This window comes from Lissotriton helveticus, chromosome 9, assembly GCF_964261635.1.
Source record: "Lissotriton helveticus chromosome 9, aLisHel1.1, whole genome shotgun sequence".
Classification (NCBI taxonomy): Eukaryota; Metazoa; Chordata; class Amphibia; order Caudata; family Salamandridae; genus Lissotriton; species Lissotriton helveticus.
This window is the reverse complement of record NC_136070.1, coordinates 617653628-617670887: the sequence shown is the minus strand read 5'-3', so window position 1 is coordinate 617670887 and position 17260 is coordinate 617653628. Positions and strand designations below refer to the sequence as shown.

At 42.9% G+C, this 17260-nt stretch overlaps 1 protein-coding gene across 1 annotated transcript in view; it reads left to right on the top strand.

The window, feature by feature from the left end:
• The window catches only part of MAP3K10 (mitogen-activated protein kinase kinase kinase 10), a 232858-nt gene that overhangs the window by 121731 nt on the left and 93867 nt on the right, over positions 1-17260 (top strand). Inside the window, exons 2-3 of the mRNA XM_078660666.1 lie at positions 6773-6953; positions 7934-8082. Of these exons, the coding sequence (XP_078516792.1) occupies positions 6773-6953; positions 7934-8082 (330 nt within the window). The remainder of the gene's footprint in view (positions 1-6772; positions 6954-7933; positions 8083-17260) is intronic.

Genomic DNA, 17260 nt, shown 5'->3' with positions numbered 1-17260 from the left:
CTTGGGAAAAAGTTTCGATTGATTTTTCAGGTCCCTATGACTGTTTAGGCAAGGAGAAGAGATTTTTAATTGTACTCATTGACAACTTTTCCTAGTGGTTGTACTACACCTTTGTGGAACATCCTGTCACTGATGAAGTGATATCATTTTCGAAACACATTTTTAGGATTGAGGGTGCACCTATAACTCTTATGTCAGACAACGGGGTGCAATTAATTTCTAGTAAAATGCAGAATTTTTTGGGAACGTTTGGTGTGCGTTCTGAGAGGGCACCATTGTATAGTCCCCGTTCCAATGGCCAAGTAGAAAGGGCTAATCGGTTTATAAAAGAAGGGATCCAAGCTGCCTTGGAGAGTAATCGTGATGTTTTTGATTTTCTAAAAGAAAAATTTTGGAGTTATCACATAACTCCTAATACGTGCACAGGAGTGTCTCCATTTTTTTGATGAGAGGCAGACAGGGCAAGTCTTTGTTGGTCCCTTTATTCAAAAAGGGTGTTGAGAGAGACACTCTTGAGTCTTCAATAATCAAAGCTAGAAAGAATATAACTGACTCTCGCATTTGTGGTAAATCTTACCATGACGTTTCTCACAAGACTAAAAGTAAAAATGTAGAAGTTGATGACTGAGTACAGATCATCAAACCTGCATTAACACGTAAAGGTTCATCTAAGTTTACTGTTCCCTTCAAAGTTGAAAGGGTCACTGATTCTACTGTTTTGTTGAGGAGCAAGGGTTGGTGGAACTAAAGTTCTATTGTTATTTTCAAACTGTGGCAGGAATGTTTTTTTGAAAAAGAGGGGGATGGTGGTGATGTCTGGTTTGATGAACATTGCTCTGGGGTGGTTCTTCTCAAGGTTGTTCTGGAAACGGTGATATCAGTATTCCTGATGCTTGTCACTTGGAATCTACTGTAGAGGAATCTAGTGTAGAAGAATCTACTGATCCTTCTGTTCAGGATAATTTTGTATTACAGAAGAGGAATACCAGACTACCAAGAAGTTTGATAATTATATTCTGGAGTAATTTTTGTTTATTTTGTTGTGAAAGGATACATGTGGTAATTGTGTCTTTCTTTCATATTTATTATAGAATTTAGAATGTGTTATGTAATTTTAGTATTGTCACATGGAACTGTAATATGGAACTTACTGATGCAGGTGCTTGAGTTTGATTGCCAGAGAAGCGGTTGGAGTTGCTTTGGCTGGACACTTAGGCTTGTGCACCAGTGGGTCCTTTTTTGGCACTTGAATAAAAGAAGTATTTTTATAATTCTGGACTCCCTCGCTTCTTTACAATTTCCTCATAAACCTACAAACCCTCCGGCGCCACTGAATGTAAAACAATGGGTTTTTTCTGTGCAGGAGCTATTTTCCCACTCTCATCAATACTGTGAAGAAAATTTTGAAATATGCTTTCCACTCTGCCCAGTTTATGCATGGGCTTCTTCCCGGTGGCCATCACGCTTGTGGTGGTTGAAACGATGCACAAAGTAAGGAATATTTCCATTTCTCTCAGGGAATAAATGCTAAAGCAGACATAATCAAGCCTATTGAGTCCACAGGGTGGATTTCTCCGGTTGTTATTGTGAGACGAAGTGATGGAAAGATTAGAATATGCATAGACTTACACCATTTAAATAACAATATTGTGGTTTTTACTCACAGCATTTCTGAAATTCTAGCATTGGTGAAGGGTACTGGGTGGTTTTCAGCTATTGATCTCTCAGCAGTGTATCACTTAATACAGTTGAACAAAGATAGTAAATGTTTCATAGCATTCATGACCCCCATAGGTTGTTTCCAAAACAAAATTACGCCTTTTGGACTAGAGTCCGCTGCTGCCATCTTCCAAAGGCTCATGTTTAAACCTTTTGACAAACATATGAATGTAAGATGCTTCCAAGGCGACATCTTGTTGTTCGGGAAAACAGGAGTGAGCATGATAACACTTTAGCAGACATTTTAGGTAGTTTGAGAGAAAGCGCTTTGACGGTTGTGCCCTCTAAGTGCAAGTTTGGAGTACAGTCTGTGACATAACTCGGTCATGTCTTTTGTAGTGAAGGGGTCACCATTGAACCATCATTGATGGAAGTCATCCAAAATGCTCCACATCCAACCAATAAGGATGAAGTGAGATCCTTCCTTTATCTAGTGCAATTGTATGCTAAATTTGTAAAAGGGTTCTCTTATAGGGGTTTTACCATGAAACAATTGTTAAAGTGCAAGGTGAAGTTTCTTTGGACAGATGTTTGCAATTTGGAATTTGAAGACCTACAAAGAGCCATTAAGGAATCCGCTGTTTTAAGAAGTTTTGATCCTGAGTTAGAAACTGTAGTCACTGTTGATGCGAGTAACAAAGGGTTGAGAAGTGTACTCTCTTAGATAACTTTAGAGTGGAAGGAGAATATAATTATATAAGTTTGTGTGATGTTCATGTGCTTTCCTCAACTGAAGAGAAGTTTTCTGTAATAGAAAAAGAGACCCTTGCTTGCACCTGGGCCTTGTAGCATTTTCGATCTTTTATTTGGGTAGGCGTTGCAAAGATTGCTCCGAACATAACCCTCTAGTAAAGCTGCTGACTACTGAAAGTATATTTAAAGCTTCGGCCTGGATAGCAAGAATGTCCATGAGGCACCAGGATTTCATTTATATAATTAAATACGTGACAGGAAAGAAAAATGTATTGCCCGTTTTTTATTTTTCACGCATGCCTACTGAAATGCAAGAGTCTCAGGGGAAGATTTCCATATTGCATTGGTCCATGATCAAGGAATGGCACCAGCTGTTGAAGAGGAGTAGAAGTCACTATATTCCTTAGACACTACTTTACAGCAACGTATTGCTTGTGTGGAACAAGGTTGGCCCAAAAAAGCATGTAATAGAGAAAGAATTGAAAGCTTTTTGGGAAATAATAAGCGAGCTGTCTGTGGTACATGGAAATGTGTATAGAAGTAGAGAGTGATTACGCCTGTTCATTTGTGAACAAGAATTGTTAAAATGTGCCATGAAAGACATGAAGTTGTTGTGAAAACCAAACAATGAATTAAAAGATGGTACTGGTGGCCTGGCATAGACATGTGGGCTGAGAGAATGGTGAGAAGTTGCGTGGTGCGCAAATTCAGATATATCGCCTAAGGCTTTGAGACTTAACATGTGCAAATCTATAGTTCAATAAAATCATGGCATACAGGGACTATTGACATAATGGGCCCCATTGGTTCTCCTGTTAAGTTCCTCATTGCACTTATTGATGTGTTTTTCAGGTGGCCTGTGGTCAAAGTGGTAGAAAAAGTGGATTTGGAGGAGGTACTTAAATTTGTTGACAAAGTTGTTGTGGATGAAGGGTTACCGGTGCAGATAATTAGCAATAATGGGGAACCGTTTGTGTCTAAATTGGCTAAAGAGTATTTCAGTAAAATTGGTATCAAGCATAGGACCATGTCTTTGTACAATCCTAGTGGGAATGGCATGATTAAGAGATTTAACAGAGTACATAATGCTGTTCTGATTGCTACCAAGAATGTAGGTGATTGGGAGATGTAGATTTTTAAGACTCTGTGGATGTACAAGACCACTACGTATGAAGTTTTGGAAGTTTCTCCTTTCAAAGTTATTAGGGGAAGGGTAGCCAGCCTAAGTGTAACCCAGAATGGTTGTTGCAGGCTGAAGATACTACCACGTCGGTGAAAGAAGTAAGGAAGAATATTGTGGCTTAACATCTGAACTATAAACACATGTTTGATCTCAAGAGAGGATCTGAGAATGGTGTGATTACAAAAGGTATGTGGGTCAAAGTAAAGAAACACTGGAATGGGAATAAGGGTGAGAGTCAGTTTTCTGACCTATTGCAATTTACCAAGGATTTGAGAAATGCTGTGTTATTAGGTAATTGGAAAGTATGGAACCCTAAGAAATTAGAGTATTAAGCGGTAATTGCAATTCATGCAGTACGTCTGGAATGAGTTTTAGGGAAGGTTTCAGTTTGATGAGGAATTGGGTCAAGAAAATAATAAGGATCCTGAGTTAAGTCAAAGGAATCGCTACAGAGAGGAGATTGTGCAGTTGGGGGAAGATGTTATTGTTGAGGAGGAGGAAGTACTGGGAAGTAAAGATATTGCTTAATCTAATGATGTAAAGAAGTGACTTATGGTGGTACATCTGTAGTTAAGTTATCATTTTATAAAAAGGGGGAATATGTGTTATGTCTGTTATGTGTATTAGCACGCGTATCCGCACATGCACCTTTCTTTATGTATTTAATTGCACATGCATTTTATTGTTGTTATTTATATGTAAACAGTTATGCCTGTGCCTCGACCAAGTTCAAGATCCTGAGGGGATTAGAACTGGCAGATGCAAGGGAATGGAGCAGGGAAAGATGTGCCTGGTGTCTGCTCCATACTCCGGTGTTTCAACTTAATAAAGAAGTTCACCTTTAAAGCTGTGTGGATTGATCATTACAGACAACCCATTCGAACAATTCAATCAATCAATCAATAAGGGAATGTTAAAGCGTGCTACTCACTTGTGACGGTCTCATGGCACGGGGGCTGCAGCTCCGAGTCAGCCGAAAAGCCAGGTCTTGAGGCTATTCTGAAGGTGTACAGAGTAGGGGCGTGTCTGATGTTGACTGGGAGCAAGTTCCGGGCCTTGGCCGCGACGTAGGATAAGGCTCTTCCACCCGCTCTGGTTCTGCGGATGCGCAGGGTTTCTGCTAGGGCGAGGTCAATGGAGCGATGGTTTCTTTTGGGTATGTGGAAGGAGACTTTTTTGTTGAGGTATGTGGGTCCGGCGTTGTGGAGGGATTTGTAGGTGTGGGTGAGTAGCTTGAAGATTACTCTCTTCTCGACGGGGAGCCAGTGGAGGTCTCGCAGGTGTTGGGTGAAGTGCTCATGTCGTGGGATGCCAAGAACCAGTCTGGATGCGGTTTTTCGGGATGGTCTGGAGTTTGCGAAGCAGGGATTTGTTGAATCCAATGTAGAGGGCGTTTCCGTAGTCCAATCTGCTTGTTGTGAGTGCGTGGGTGACAGTCTTTCTGGCTTCGGGAGGGATCCACTTGAAGGTCTTGCAGAGGATACAGAGAGAGTTGAAGCCGGAGGAGTCAACGGAGTTCATCTGGTGGGGAGGAGTCGAGTATTATGCCGAGGTTCCAGGTGTGATCCGTAGGGGTGGGGGGGGGGGGGGGGGGTTACAGAGGACAGTGGGACGCCAGGTGTTGTCCCAAGATGAGGGGGTGGGTCCAAGGATGAGGACTTCTGTTTTTTCTGAGTTGAGCTTCAGACAGCTGCTGCTCATCCAAGTTGCAACGTCTTTCATTCCTTCCTAGAAGCTGAGTCTGGTGGTTTTGGGGTCCTTTGTGAGGGAGAGGATGAGCTGCGTGACGTCAGCATAGGATACTATGCTGAGTCCATGTTGTCTGACGATGGCGACTTGGGGGGCCATGTAGAAACATTCTGAAACCTTTGTGCCCAGCTGTTGTCTAGGAGAAATACGCAAGGTTTCCAAAAAGAGCCAGTACACGGAGTGTTTACCTGCTCAGCCGTACATATGCGGCAGGCTCTGTGAGTGCATTCTTTGAGAAAGGAATGGGATATTCTTCCCAGTAAACCTAGCGAGTAGCAAAACCCTGCCACATCCTAGTTAGATGGCATTTTGAACTGTTAAGATGTTTGGTGAGCACACTTGCAGTATAAACATTGCTATTTCACCTGGAGATCCAGAACCCAGTTGCCCTCTGCTTAGTCTGGATAAGAAGACCCTAAGTAGGACCTGGTGGTCCCAGTGTGTGTCTTTAGACTCACTGTCATTTGCCAGATAGCCATCCGGCTCTTTCTAGCCAAGTTTTGGCTCCCCTGCATTTGGAGCTATTGACGGAGGATCGCTAGGAACCCCACCCTGTCACAAGGATCCACATGTTTATTGGTCGACAAACACTAACTCTAAAAAGGCTGAAAAGTAGATTTTTCTGGGTCTTCCTATCTTAACACTTGTTGTCTCCATTGTGCTGGCTAGTCTTTTCTTATTTTACAGCTTGCCTTTCTGATGATATTCCTGGGTTTCTTCAAGGTTTCCAAGTTAGTGATCAGCGGAATACCAAACACGCATTAGATACAAATTAACTGGGTTTTGGCAGGAAGATTGGGATTCTCCATTTTTTTGCAGCATGCACTGACTTGCTTTCGCTCAGTTAGTGATTGTGAAACTTTTTTTCCAACAGTATTTCCTGTGTTGAATCCTATACCGAATTCAAAACTGTGTAACTCTTCCAGAATATTCCAGGTATCATTTAGGGTTGTGAACAATATTTATTACATTAACATTTTAGTAGCTCTTTTTGCTATATTTGCATTTATAGCTTGAGGTACTTACTTGTTAGCTATTTACAAAAAAACACAACCCTGGTGGACATTCACATCGTTAAAACTCTGCTACTGGTTTTATACTGTAGGAAACCACCACCTCTTTTGGCCATCAAGCCGCACAGTTTGTGGTAGCAATATGCAATCAGCTTGTATTTGAATCTGGGGGTACTGTTGTACTATTTATTAGTAGTGGACGCCCAGTTAAGATTTACTATTGGTGTCCGGGCCAGTGGTGATGTAGACCATTTCTAAATAGTCTTTATAAGTTATTTATGAGGCTTCTTTAAGGATATTAAGAAATGTAAGGAATCAGAGACAAGCAAAAAGAAAGAAAAGAGAATAGCTTGACACAATCCCAAATCCTCTATGATCGACGCCTTGTAACAGCCTCTTTTTCATTGTTTTGCAGTACTGATCCTCGAGAAGATCGAGAACGATGATCTCTCCAACAAGATTCTAAAAATTACGGATTTTGGCCTGGCGCGCGAGTGGCAGAAAACAACAAAAATGAGTGCAGCGGGCACGTATGCCTGGATGGCACCTGAAGTCATCAGATTATCTCTCTTCTCTAAAAGCAGCGATGTGTGGAGGTAAGGACACCGTTCAAAGCAGCTGATGACCATTCGTACCATTTAGAATATGTTTCATTGCGCCAGCCCCCTCCTCCAAGACTTTAGTTGAACATATCCATCATTAGCAGTTGAGAAAGGAGTAGTGACTGTGTGTTTATCGTTTGAAGTTAGCCTAAAGTATGTGGTCCCTAACAATGAGGCGGTTGTTACTTAAAAGGGGAATGCTGCTCAAAATGTTTCTATTCGGAGTTGTCCCTGTCTACCTTGACCCTTGCATGCTGTGATCCTCTTTATTTGTTCTTCTCCTGAAGACTCTACAACATACTGCCAAAGGAACCTGTCTTTGGCCTGTCCCTATATAAGAACAATAAACATGAGATTGTACTCTGCCTGCCTGGGGCACTGGTTTCACAGGATTTCAAATCAAATTACCATACAGGAAGTCCCACCTTCAGTGAAGATGAGTATTGTTATACTTGCTGCTCAGCCAGTGTGAGTGTGGTGTGGAATAGTGGTGCGTGGTGATGCTGTGGATTGTGAGAGAAGGATTTTAAAATCTACTCCCCCATGAGACCCCAAAACCAGGGGAGTAAAGCAAATGTATCCTAAAAGATCATTTTAGAGATCTCTTTTATTCAGTGCGGGCTCCTTGTTTTACAAAACGGAGTTTTAGCAGACTTTGGAAAAATGTATGGCTTTCAGTTGCACATTACCTTGCTGTCAGACGTAAAAGCCTGATGACTGGGAAGAGGGTTCTCAGTCTTTCTTTTACTTCCTTTCTGCGTACTGTAGCTGTGCAAACTCGGTTCATTAACCCCTTCCATGCTCATGACGAGCTCAGCTTGTCATGCAGTACAGTGCTCCTGTGCTCATGACGAGCTGATCTCGTCATGACCACACCCGTTTTAATTGCTGTCCAGCACAGCAGAGGAATATGTGCAGCATCCATGTGGTTAAACTCCGATCTAGACTGAAGGGGAGTCTGTTCTGTGTTGCAGCTTTGGAGTCCTTCTGTGGGAGTTACTGACTGGAGAAGTGCCCTACCGGGAGATCGATGCCATGGCAGTAGCCTATGGCGTGGCCATGAACAAGTTAACCCTTCCTATCCCATCTACATGCCCGGAGCCCTTTGTCAAACTTTTGGAAGGTAAGGGATCTGTTAATATCAAATGATATAAAAGTTTTCTGGATTCTTAAGATTGCAAATGGGCCACTTGCGCAGAGGAATTACCTGTTTGAGAGCCTTACACATGGCCTGGGGCTCGGGCTATAAATACAGGCATACAGATTCCAAACAATGACGAGAATTTCTTGGGGCATTGTAACACGGAGCTGTAAAACCACATTTTCAAGAAGCAGTGGAATGGAATGAGCAGTATGAAGGGTGTGTAAATGACTTTTTTATGGTGCGACAATATCTTTGGAGATTTATTGTATAGTTACCTGATGACACCCGTTTAGAAACGGGTACATCACAGGGCAGATTCACAGAGTTATAGATGTAGACGTCAAATTATGGCGTGCGTAGGTTACATTTACGTAGGTGCACAAATTGTTAAAATTTTCACAAACATTGGAACTGCTTCTTAAAGGTGAACGTATACATTTGTGTAAGTTTACGCTTTTTCAGTATTCACAAAGCTGCATTCTAATAGTAAGTTTATAAGTGCGGAGAGTTCGTAGTCAAGCGGAGACTTCTGCACATAAAATGATAGGCCTGTCCAGCGGTGGCCGGCACAGGTAAGCGCAGTGGGGCAGGATGCGGCGGGGGTGGGGGGGAAGTTGACAGATGACGGAATGGGTATTATTTATTTATATAATTATACCTATTCTGTCGTCTGTTGACTTCCTCCCCCCCCCCCCCCGCCCAGACCACCACACTTAAATGTGCCAGCCGCCGCTGGGCATGTCCTATCTTTTTATGTACGGGTGTCTCCACCCCGACTGCAGAGTCTCCGAGCTTGTAAACTTTTTATTAACCGCATCGATGCGGCGGCTTTTCCCGCTGTACGCGGCAATTTTAAAATTACCGCGTTACATGACGAGCTCAGCTCGTCATCAGCGCACGGCAGGTTACGCTCATGACGAGCTGAGCTCGTCATCAGCCAGGAAGGGGTTAATATGTAGTTTGGGAATATTGAAAAAGCATAAACGTACACAAAAGAGTACATTTACCTTTGGGAATCAGGCCCATTGCTAATGAAAAAAAAAAGAAAGAAAAAAGGGAATCGGGCCCATTCACTTTCAGCCCAGCCATAATTTAATGTATGTGGTTGAACATTTTCCAGACGTGTGTATTCGTTTACCTTGGAAAAAATGGTGTACCTTCAGTGTGTTCACTGCTGGGATTTTGTTTAACTAAGTACTGTGATCTGCTAAGTCTATTTGGTTAAGTTAAACTGAACAAAGGCTGTTAAAGGAAAGCCTAGGCTAAAATATTGATGTACCAGTGTTGCAGCATTTTCAGTCACTGGATCAGGCAGATGGTTAACTCTGTTTAAACCATAGATGACGTAACAATGTTGGGCTACCCTAAGAAAAGAACCGTTCACCAAGGTGTTTGTTGCCAATTTCCTGCAGACCAGTGCCAGATTAAACCCCGTGAATGCACCTAGGCACTCGAAATTTCGGTGCCCTCCTCGCAAACGTTTTTAATTTTACCAACAAAAACAAAACATTAACAATTATTAATGTTATTAAACAAAAACTAGTTGGAAACAATTTGAGAAAGATTGATTGTAATTTTCTTTCAAGATCAAATCAGTACTATTTTGATCAGTTGTCGCGGGCCCCTAAAAGGCGGGGGCCCTATAGGCTGATGCCTACTTTGCCTATTTGGTAATTTCCGAACTGCTTCAGACATAGGAAGTGGGCTAGGGAGAAGGTACATTCTATTCTGAGATGGGTCAGAAAGTTTGCGCCTAAAGTGTGGTTAACTAGAACTGGGCTCTTCTACCGAAGGCACACAGCCCAGTGCTATTCAAGAGCCTCGTGTTACATGGATATCTTTAGCGATAGCCTGAGGAACTACAGAGCAACTCTCTAACTGAAACCATACCCAGACCTGAAACTCTCCAGCTCTCATCATCTGATATATATCCAGTATATTAGTCCTGATCACTAGGAGCTAGTCCTTGGAGCTAGTTTTTTGGCACCCTGTGGCATAAGTTGACTTGGCAAATGGTTCACATGAGACTTGTTCTCACTCACTGTTGTCTTAGGAAACTGCACCATACAACAAATGCAGTTAGTTCTAACTCACTGTGATCAGAGTGGGCTGCACAGCACTTGCTGTACCAATCTTCTCATTTGATTTGCCTACTAATCTGTAGCAGAGTCCACAAGCTCGCGTTCGTCTAATACACTGTTGTGAAACTCGAGTTTTCAATATAATAGCCACTGTCTGGGTCGGGTCGTGACGTTATTGATTTCACACTTGAAGATTTACTTGGAGTTCCTCCCAAAGAGGCAATGGGCTAAATAATTGCATTACCATCCAGGGATAGGAAAAATCCATCCATGCTCTTTCATGCGTGCCATTAAAGGCATTAATAACTTGTCAATGGAATCCTTGACAGACAATCTTACCCTCACAGATGGACAAGTTCTGTCAGCCCTTGAGATGAAAGTTTCCACACTGTTTGAACAGCGGTGCCATCTTGCAGTTTTGATTTTCTGCACTATCTTGTAATTGATTACGCAGTGGCTTTGACATTCTGGGAATCTCAGTACCTTAAGTGTTCTAGGCACTTCAGGACTGTGGATACACCCAAAATATGCCTGGAACGTGAGTGGAAATACATATCTGGCTATGGGGAGTCCTGTGTGTGATAGCAGTATTTTGGTGAAGAATAAGCACAGATCTTTTTACTTTTATCCTTTGGAGAAGGATGTACCAAAAAAACATTCAATCCTCCATAAGTGGAGTCAATTACTTCCATGTGATTGTTTCCTGTGTGTATTTTACAAGTGGTGGGAGTCTACGTGCAGCATGAGACAGAGGGTTGCGTATGCAAGAGCTAAAATCTGCCAGTCTTCCCTCATTCCTGAAGTAACATTGGAACCTGAGCATCAGATACCTGTAGCTCTGTAAAATGTTTTTGACCCATTAGGTCTCATCAATCCATTCAGGTCTCCTCTGACCAATGCCCAAACAAAGGCATGCAGGCGCTCCATCCGGGTCTATGCCCTGTTCTGTCTGGCAACACTACCCTTGTTGTTAAGGTGTCTGGGTTGGAATGGCCTGTTCGCCTTTCAATAGGCCTTTGCTATTCACCACTCCTACTGTAGCCAAGTAACCTGATAGACTGCCAGTGCAAATGCTTTCTGCTCTGGATGGTTGGTGAGTTCAAACCTCAGGTGGCACACCTTCCTCCCAGGCACTACCTTCCCACAGGATCCCCCACATTCAGATAAGTAATCATCCTCTGAAACACCTACTTTGTAATGGTATCAACAGCAGGATCAAGCACTAAAGCACCAGCTGAGAAGAGATTGTGTGCTGTTCCCAGTACTCTGTTGCTATGTTCTCTATGCCACCTTATCCACTAGTTGGGTTGAAACATGTGAGGCCATGGAACTACCAGAGCCTCCATAGTGTTCCTTGGAGAAAGGTCAGCATCTCAGCTGATAGGGGCAACTTCTGTGCCAAGAAATCATGGTAGCATCTGACGTAGTCTGAGGAATATTGGGGAGCCCTAGAGAATTGCAAGGTGGATAGTCTCTCTGCTAAGAGAGTGATTAAAGAGAGATGGATGGAAAAAATATGGCAGGAATGGAGAGGGCAGAGGTTTTAATGAATTGTAGACTAGGAAATGGATGATGGGTTGACCACTTTCACTATGGGAATTAAGTCAGTGTGAGATGTGGCTGAGAATAAACATATCTTGAAGGAGCTAATGGGTAATCTATGGGAGTAATAGGATGAAGGAAGTGCGCTTAAGGGGTATGTTCACTGGTTCCATTTAATGCTTGAGATCTTGAAGAGTAGTAAGATGTACAATGTTGCTAAGAAGAAGGAATGAGTAACAGGTGTGCCGAGAAGGGAGAGGAGTGGTACAGGCAGGACATTAATGTTTTGTTATTGGAATCATGTTAATGTTAATGTTATTGAGATTTCTAAAGTGCGCGAATACCCTGGGGTGTCTTAGCGCTGATTGTGCTCATTGTGCTCATTGTGCTCTGTGGTTGTATAGTTTCCAAATTTGCAATGAATTGCACACATTTTTGTTTTTAATGTTCAGATAGATGGAGTACTGCAAGGCTGTAGATGAGTTTCTACCGGGTGAAATTATAAAGAAGACGGGGCACGTTGAATGATATTCTAAGCATGTCATTAACATGCTCAAAAGATGTTGAGTTCACTAATGGTGGCAGGTCGTTGAGCATCTAATTTAGGTATGATGGTAGGCCATTTGGGTGAGTGGATAAGATAGGAGCTGATGTGTATGACGGCATGCGCAGTGGGCGATGGGGTAAAGTGGGTGGTTAGTGAGTGTTTTGGGCTACAAAATCAGATCAGATTTGCAAAATCCGGTAGTGTGGAAAAGGCTGATTCACACCAATCTCATTGTTCTATTGTACCATAGGATATACCTCAATTCTCCTAGAGTTCTCTGCTGGTAAACTCAGTAGGTCAGCCTTCCATCTGACGAGCTTCAAGACGTTTGCGGGCAGAGCCAGTGACATCCTGGGCTCATCATTGTGGAATAACAGCTCCCCATTTCTGCAGATTCCCTAAATTCCAAAGGGGTCTAGAGAACCACCTCCCAAGACTAGTCTTTTGCCAGAAGTGTCACTAACAGCTGAGTCTTTTAACAGTGCTCACAAGCCCTGTGGCTTTTATGCACAGCCAGATGGAGCAGGATTGAGTGACTGGGTGTGCCATGGAGGAGTATACCGACAGCCAAAAAAACAGAGTTGCAATTGGATGCAACAAACAAGTTTAAGAATCAACAGAAAAGTAAACTTTTAACGGGCATTGGTTCTTGGTTAACCCCTTGTACGGGCTTTTAAAAATGTGCATATTGTTCTATGGTGCTCCCAGATGTCGCAAAAGTGGTCAAATTTTGTCAGGGGAGCCACAGAGAGCAGACGTTGGGACCCATATGCCATGTCAATTCTGCTCTTCAATATTGGTGCCAGACAGATCTAGCCTTTTGTGGAGGCTTATCTATCAGTTTTGGGGGCAAGTGCGAGCTGTAAAGTTTCCCCGTTTATAGTGCACACTTCAGGGCCAGCTTACCTTCAGTGTTGCCTCATTTGCTGGTTATGCCCCTTCATAGAGATCCAACTTTCTTTTAGGTATGTCTGCCAGCAGCTCTGACTTCCAGTTCACATCAACCATTCTTTTAACCAGTGGCATTGCTAGGCCTATGCATTTCCTATAGGACTTATAAGATGTATAAGTTTTTATGAAAGATACATATATATTTTTATTTTTTATGTTCTTTGAATTGATATAGCAAACAATGTACGAGAATAAATTACATGTTAAATCCACATAACATTTTTCAGAACACCAACAATCTACATTAATAAGGGGGAGATAAAAAAAGAAGGGAAATTCATCCTATATAGTCACCTACCCAGTAATACGCCACACTACAATCACACAAACATGCTTACAGAGTCTAATTCATTCAACCCAAACTGTTTGGAGTATATTTGGGTTGACAATCCCGCTTGTTCTGTGCAATGCTAGCTCTTAGATAAATCACCCCGTATATATTGTGTGGATCCTATGTTTAGGGCCATTAGATCATAAGGCAGGGTTGAATTCTCTCGTTCTATTTACAGTTTCTTCCCCCCACAGCCTGCCTACATCCTTAAAGCCCATTGGGGAACCCCCTTCTTTTACTAACCAATCACAACACTGCAATGCAGCATTGTGATTGGTCTGAGCACTGTGGTTTGGCGCTCAGACGGGGACAGGGAGCCTGTGCATGTTCCTCACCAGACTATGTAATGCAGCCTGATGAGGAACATGCAAAGTGCGCATGACTGTTTGGCCTGCCCAAGAGGGCCTGCCAAGCAGTCATGCTCACTTAGGGAGTGCAAACCACACCTCCCCTGCTCTGGCCAGCCTAGCCTCGCCCCGCCCCAGTCCTCTGTCTCAGTGGAGGAGCCAATACTTCCCAAGAGTATTTAGCTGTGCAGCAGACTCCTAGTACTAGAGTGCCAAATAAGCATTCACCTATGTAGGTGTTGGGTCACCGCGCCACGAACATATGACCCAACACCTACAAAGCCTCCACTGGCTCCCCGTCGAGAAGAGGGTCACCTTCAAACTCCTCACCCACGCCTACAATTCCCTCAACAACATCGGACCCAAATAGCTCAACGACAGAGTATGTTTCTACGTACCCAAGAGGAACGTCCGCTCTGCTGACCTTGCCCTGGCAGAGGTTCCCTGCATCCGCAGAAACAGAACCGGCGGGAGAGCTTTCTCCTACTTAGCAGCCAAAACCTAGAACGAGCTCCCGGTCAACCTCAGACGCTCCCCAGCCCTCCACACGTTCAGGAAGGGCCTCATGACCTGGCTCTTCGAGTGACCCAGAGCTGACCCCCCCACAGCACCTAGAGACCCTCACGGGTGAGTAGCGCGCTCTATAAACCACTGATTGATTGATTGATTGACCTATTGTAGTAGCTCCCAGCTTGCCATTGTTGTACCCTTTTTCGGAGTTTACCAATAGATAAAAACCATGTGGCCACCCACTGTAGTTGCGCTGCCAGATAATATGTTTAAAAGTTGTGCGCTTCCAGTCCATTCTCCCCCTGCTATCATTAGAATTCGTTTCTCCAGTGTTATTGAGAGGATTAGTAGGCATCTGTGTCCTTTCATTAGTGCGAGTCCCCTCTTGTTTGCACGGCCCGTAGTTGGGTGCTCCCATTCAATCTTCAATCTGCCATTTTGTATATAGTTGTAATTTTGTGCAAAGTATTTAGCTTTGGGTGTATAAAATACTTTTGCTTTTTAAGGATAAAACACTGACTGGACATTGATTTCAGTGTTATTTATTTGCTTTGTTCTAAGCTTCTTGCCTGCAGCACGTCTCTGAGTAAGCTTTGATCTGCTCTTTACTTGCTAACCTGAGAGTCAAGTGCTTAAATTGGGAATTGCTTCCCTATTTAGGGTTCTGCAGTAAGGGGGCTGCAGGACACCCAAAGCGAAAGACCCCGGTTCTCTAGTTGGGAGCCCAGTAACTTCTGATTTCCCATGAACGCCCCACTGACATTTCTCACAAAGTTCTGTTATTATTTGGCAAAATGTTCAGAGGCATTAATGCTTCTTTGAGGACCTGCACAAAAACCAAACTCTATGTACCTTGTCAAAGTTAAATACTGTTTGTTGTGTAGTTGTAGGTATGGACGTATATGTTCAGGCATGAATCTGCTTTTGGCCACATACATGCATTGTTGGAAGCTCTCTCTATATATTGTGTACTCAGATAAATGACTAAACTAGTGGGTGAAGAGTTTTTGGTATTATGGATAATTTTAATGTAAAAAGTAAATTTTTTATACAAGAATATGAGCTATTTCTTATCACATATGACGTGTTGTACTGAACGGTGTTTAGTTCTCCAGTACTGTGGATCAATGGTGGAAGCCACATCTTAACCAAATACATAAGATGTGCTTAATCTGACCAGCATACTTATGTTAGTGTTATAAAATGAATCTATACATTTACGCACTGTTTATATCATATTCTTTATGTATACCTCTTTTTATTAGGCATGCCTGTAAGTTTGATTCACAGTGGTGCCCTGCTGTTAAGGTACAGCATTCAGATACCTAATTGTTGCCTAGTGTACATTTAAAAAAACAAATAAATACAATAATAAATGCTCTAAATTTATGTTTGAATGTTTAATATTGTAGAACTGGAATTTAGACTGGATCCTGAAATCTTTCTGCAGTACCTCTGTGCGCTGGTAGGTGGGATTGTGTGACTCTAAACCAGAGGTCTTCAAACTTTAGGATGCAGAGACCCCCCCATTCAACATTTCCAGGCATAAGGACCCCCTCCGGACAAAAATTTCTAAACCTGTAGGCAGGGCTACTGGAATTATGAGGCAGGTGAGGACCAAATTACATGACAGGCTTGACCAAATTGTGTGGGAAGAAAATGTAAATAATGTTATGTGATGCCGCGTATTTTGGGCTAGCATTGCTACATTATTTTTACACACAGTAACACTAAGAAACGATTTCACCCTATCAGTACCAGTTTATAACCAAAATTCAGCAATTAACGTCAGAAAGATGTCTATTTAACCTTTGTGATGGGCCTTACACTCCACAGGAATAAGTGCTGCACATTAGAAGCTCACCTGGCCCTAGCCGGGACCAGTAAGTGTCCCTTACAACCCTGGCGGTCTTGTGCAGAGTTTGGCAGTTTACCTATGCCGCTTTCCTCTCACCCCCTCTCCTCTCCTAATCCCAGATCCCTCTCTCAATTTGCAGTCCACTTCTATCACCCCTTTTTACAATTTCCAAACTCTCCCCATTCAACCTCTCACTTCACCTTTAATCACGTTCTGCCATTCTGTCTTTTCACTGCCCTCATCTCTAACAGTCGCTCGCATTTATCGCATGGACTCTCTGGCCCCGTCACCTCCTGTGCCCCTCAGCACTTCTCATTCACGTCAAGTCTCTCCATTAAAATTTTTGTCTATTTATATCTTACACCTGTTCAGTCCCCCCATTCACCTTCCACACCTTTGTTCTTCCACACCTTCTTGAACCAACGTCCCTCTCCCCTGTTACCTCAGCACCAGTGCCTAATTTGAGCAGTCGTTTCCAGTGTTTGGCACTGGCACCTAATTGTGCACACTGGCACTATGAGAGTCTGCCTCATGGTGGCTTTGTCTAATCTGTGTAATTTAGAGATTAGCAGAACAGCTATTTATTAATTCAATATTCAATGTACATTAAAAATGATAAACTCCTGACACCCATGCCATTCTTATAGCTTTGGAGGCTTGAAATAGTCTGAACAGTCACACTTGTACAAGTGTTATGGTTCGTAGTTGCATAGGTATGGTCATTGGCCGGGCAAGCAAGGCAATCAGTGGGTGGTTAAAGTTGCAGTGGCCTACTGGTGAGGGCCCTGACACATGTTTTATTACAAATTAATCACTGCTCCGCACCCACCTCAGTACTCCCTCTCTTCCCCTATCACTGCTGTCCCGCACCCAGTCCTATGATTAGGGTTGCCAGCTTATTATTTTGATGTCCCAGATGGTTTAAAAATAAGCAGTCACCTAAAACTGTATTTTCAGCACTTATCGGTGCATACTTAGAACAGCAAATAT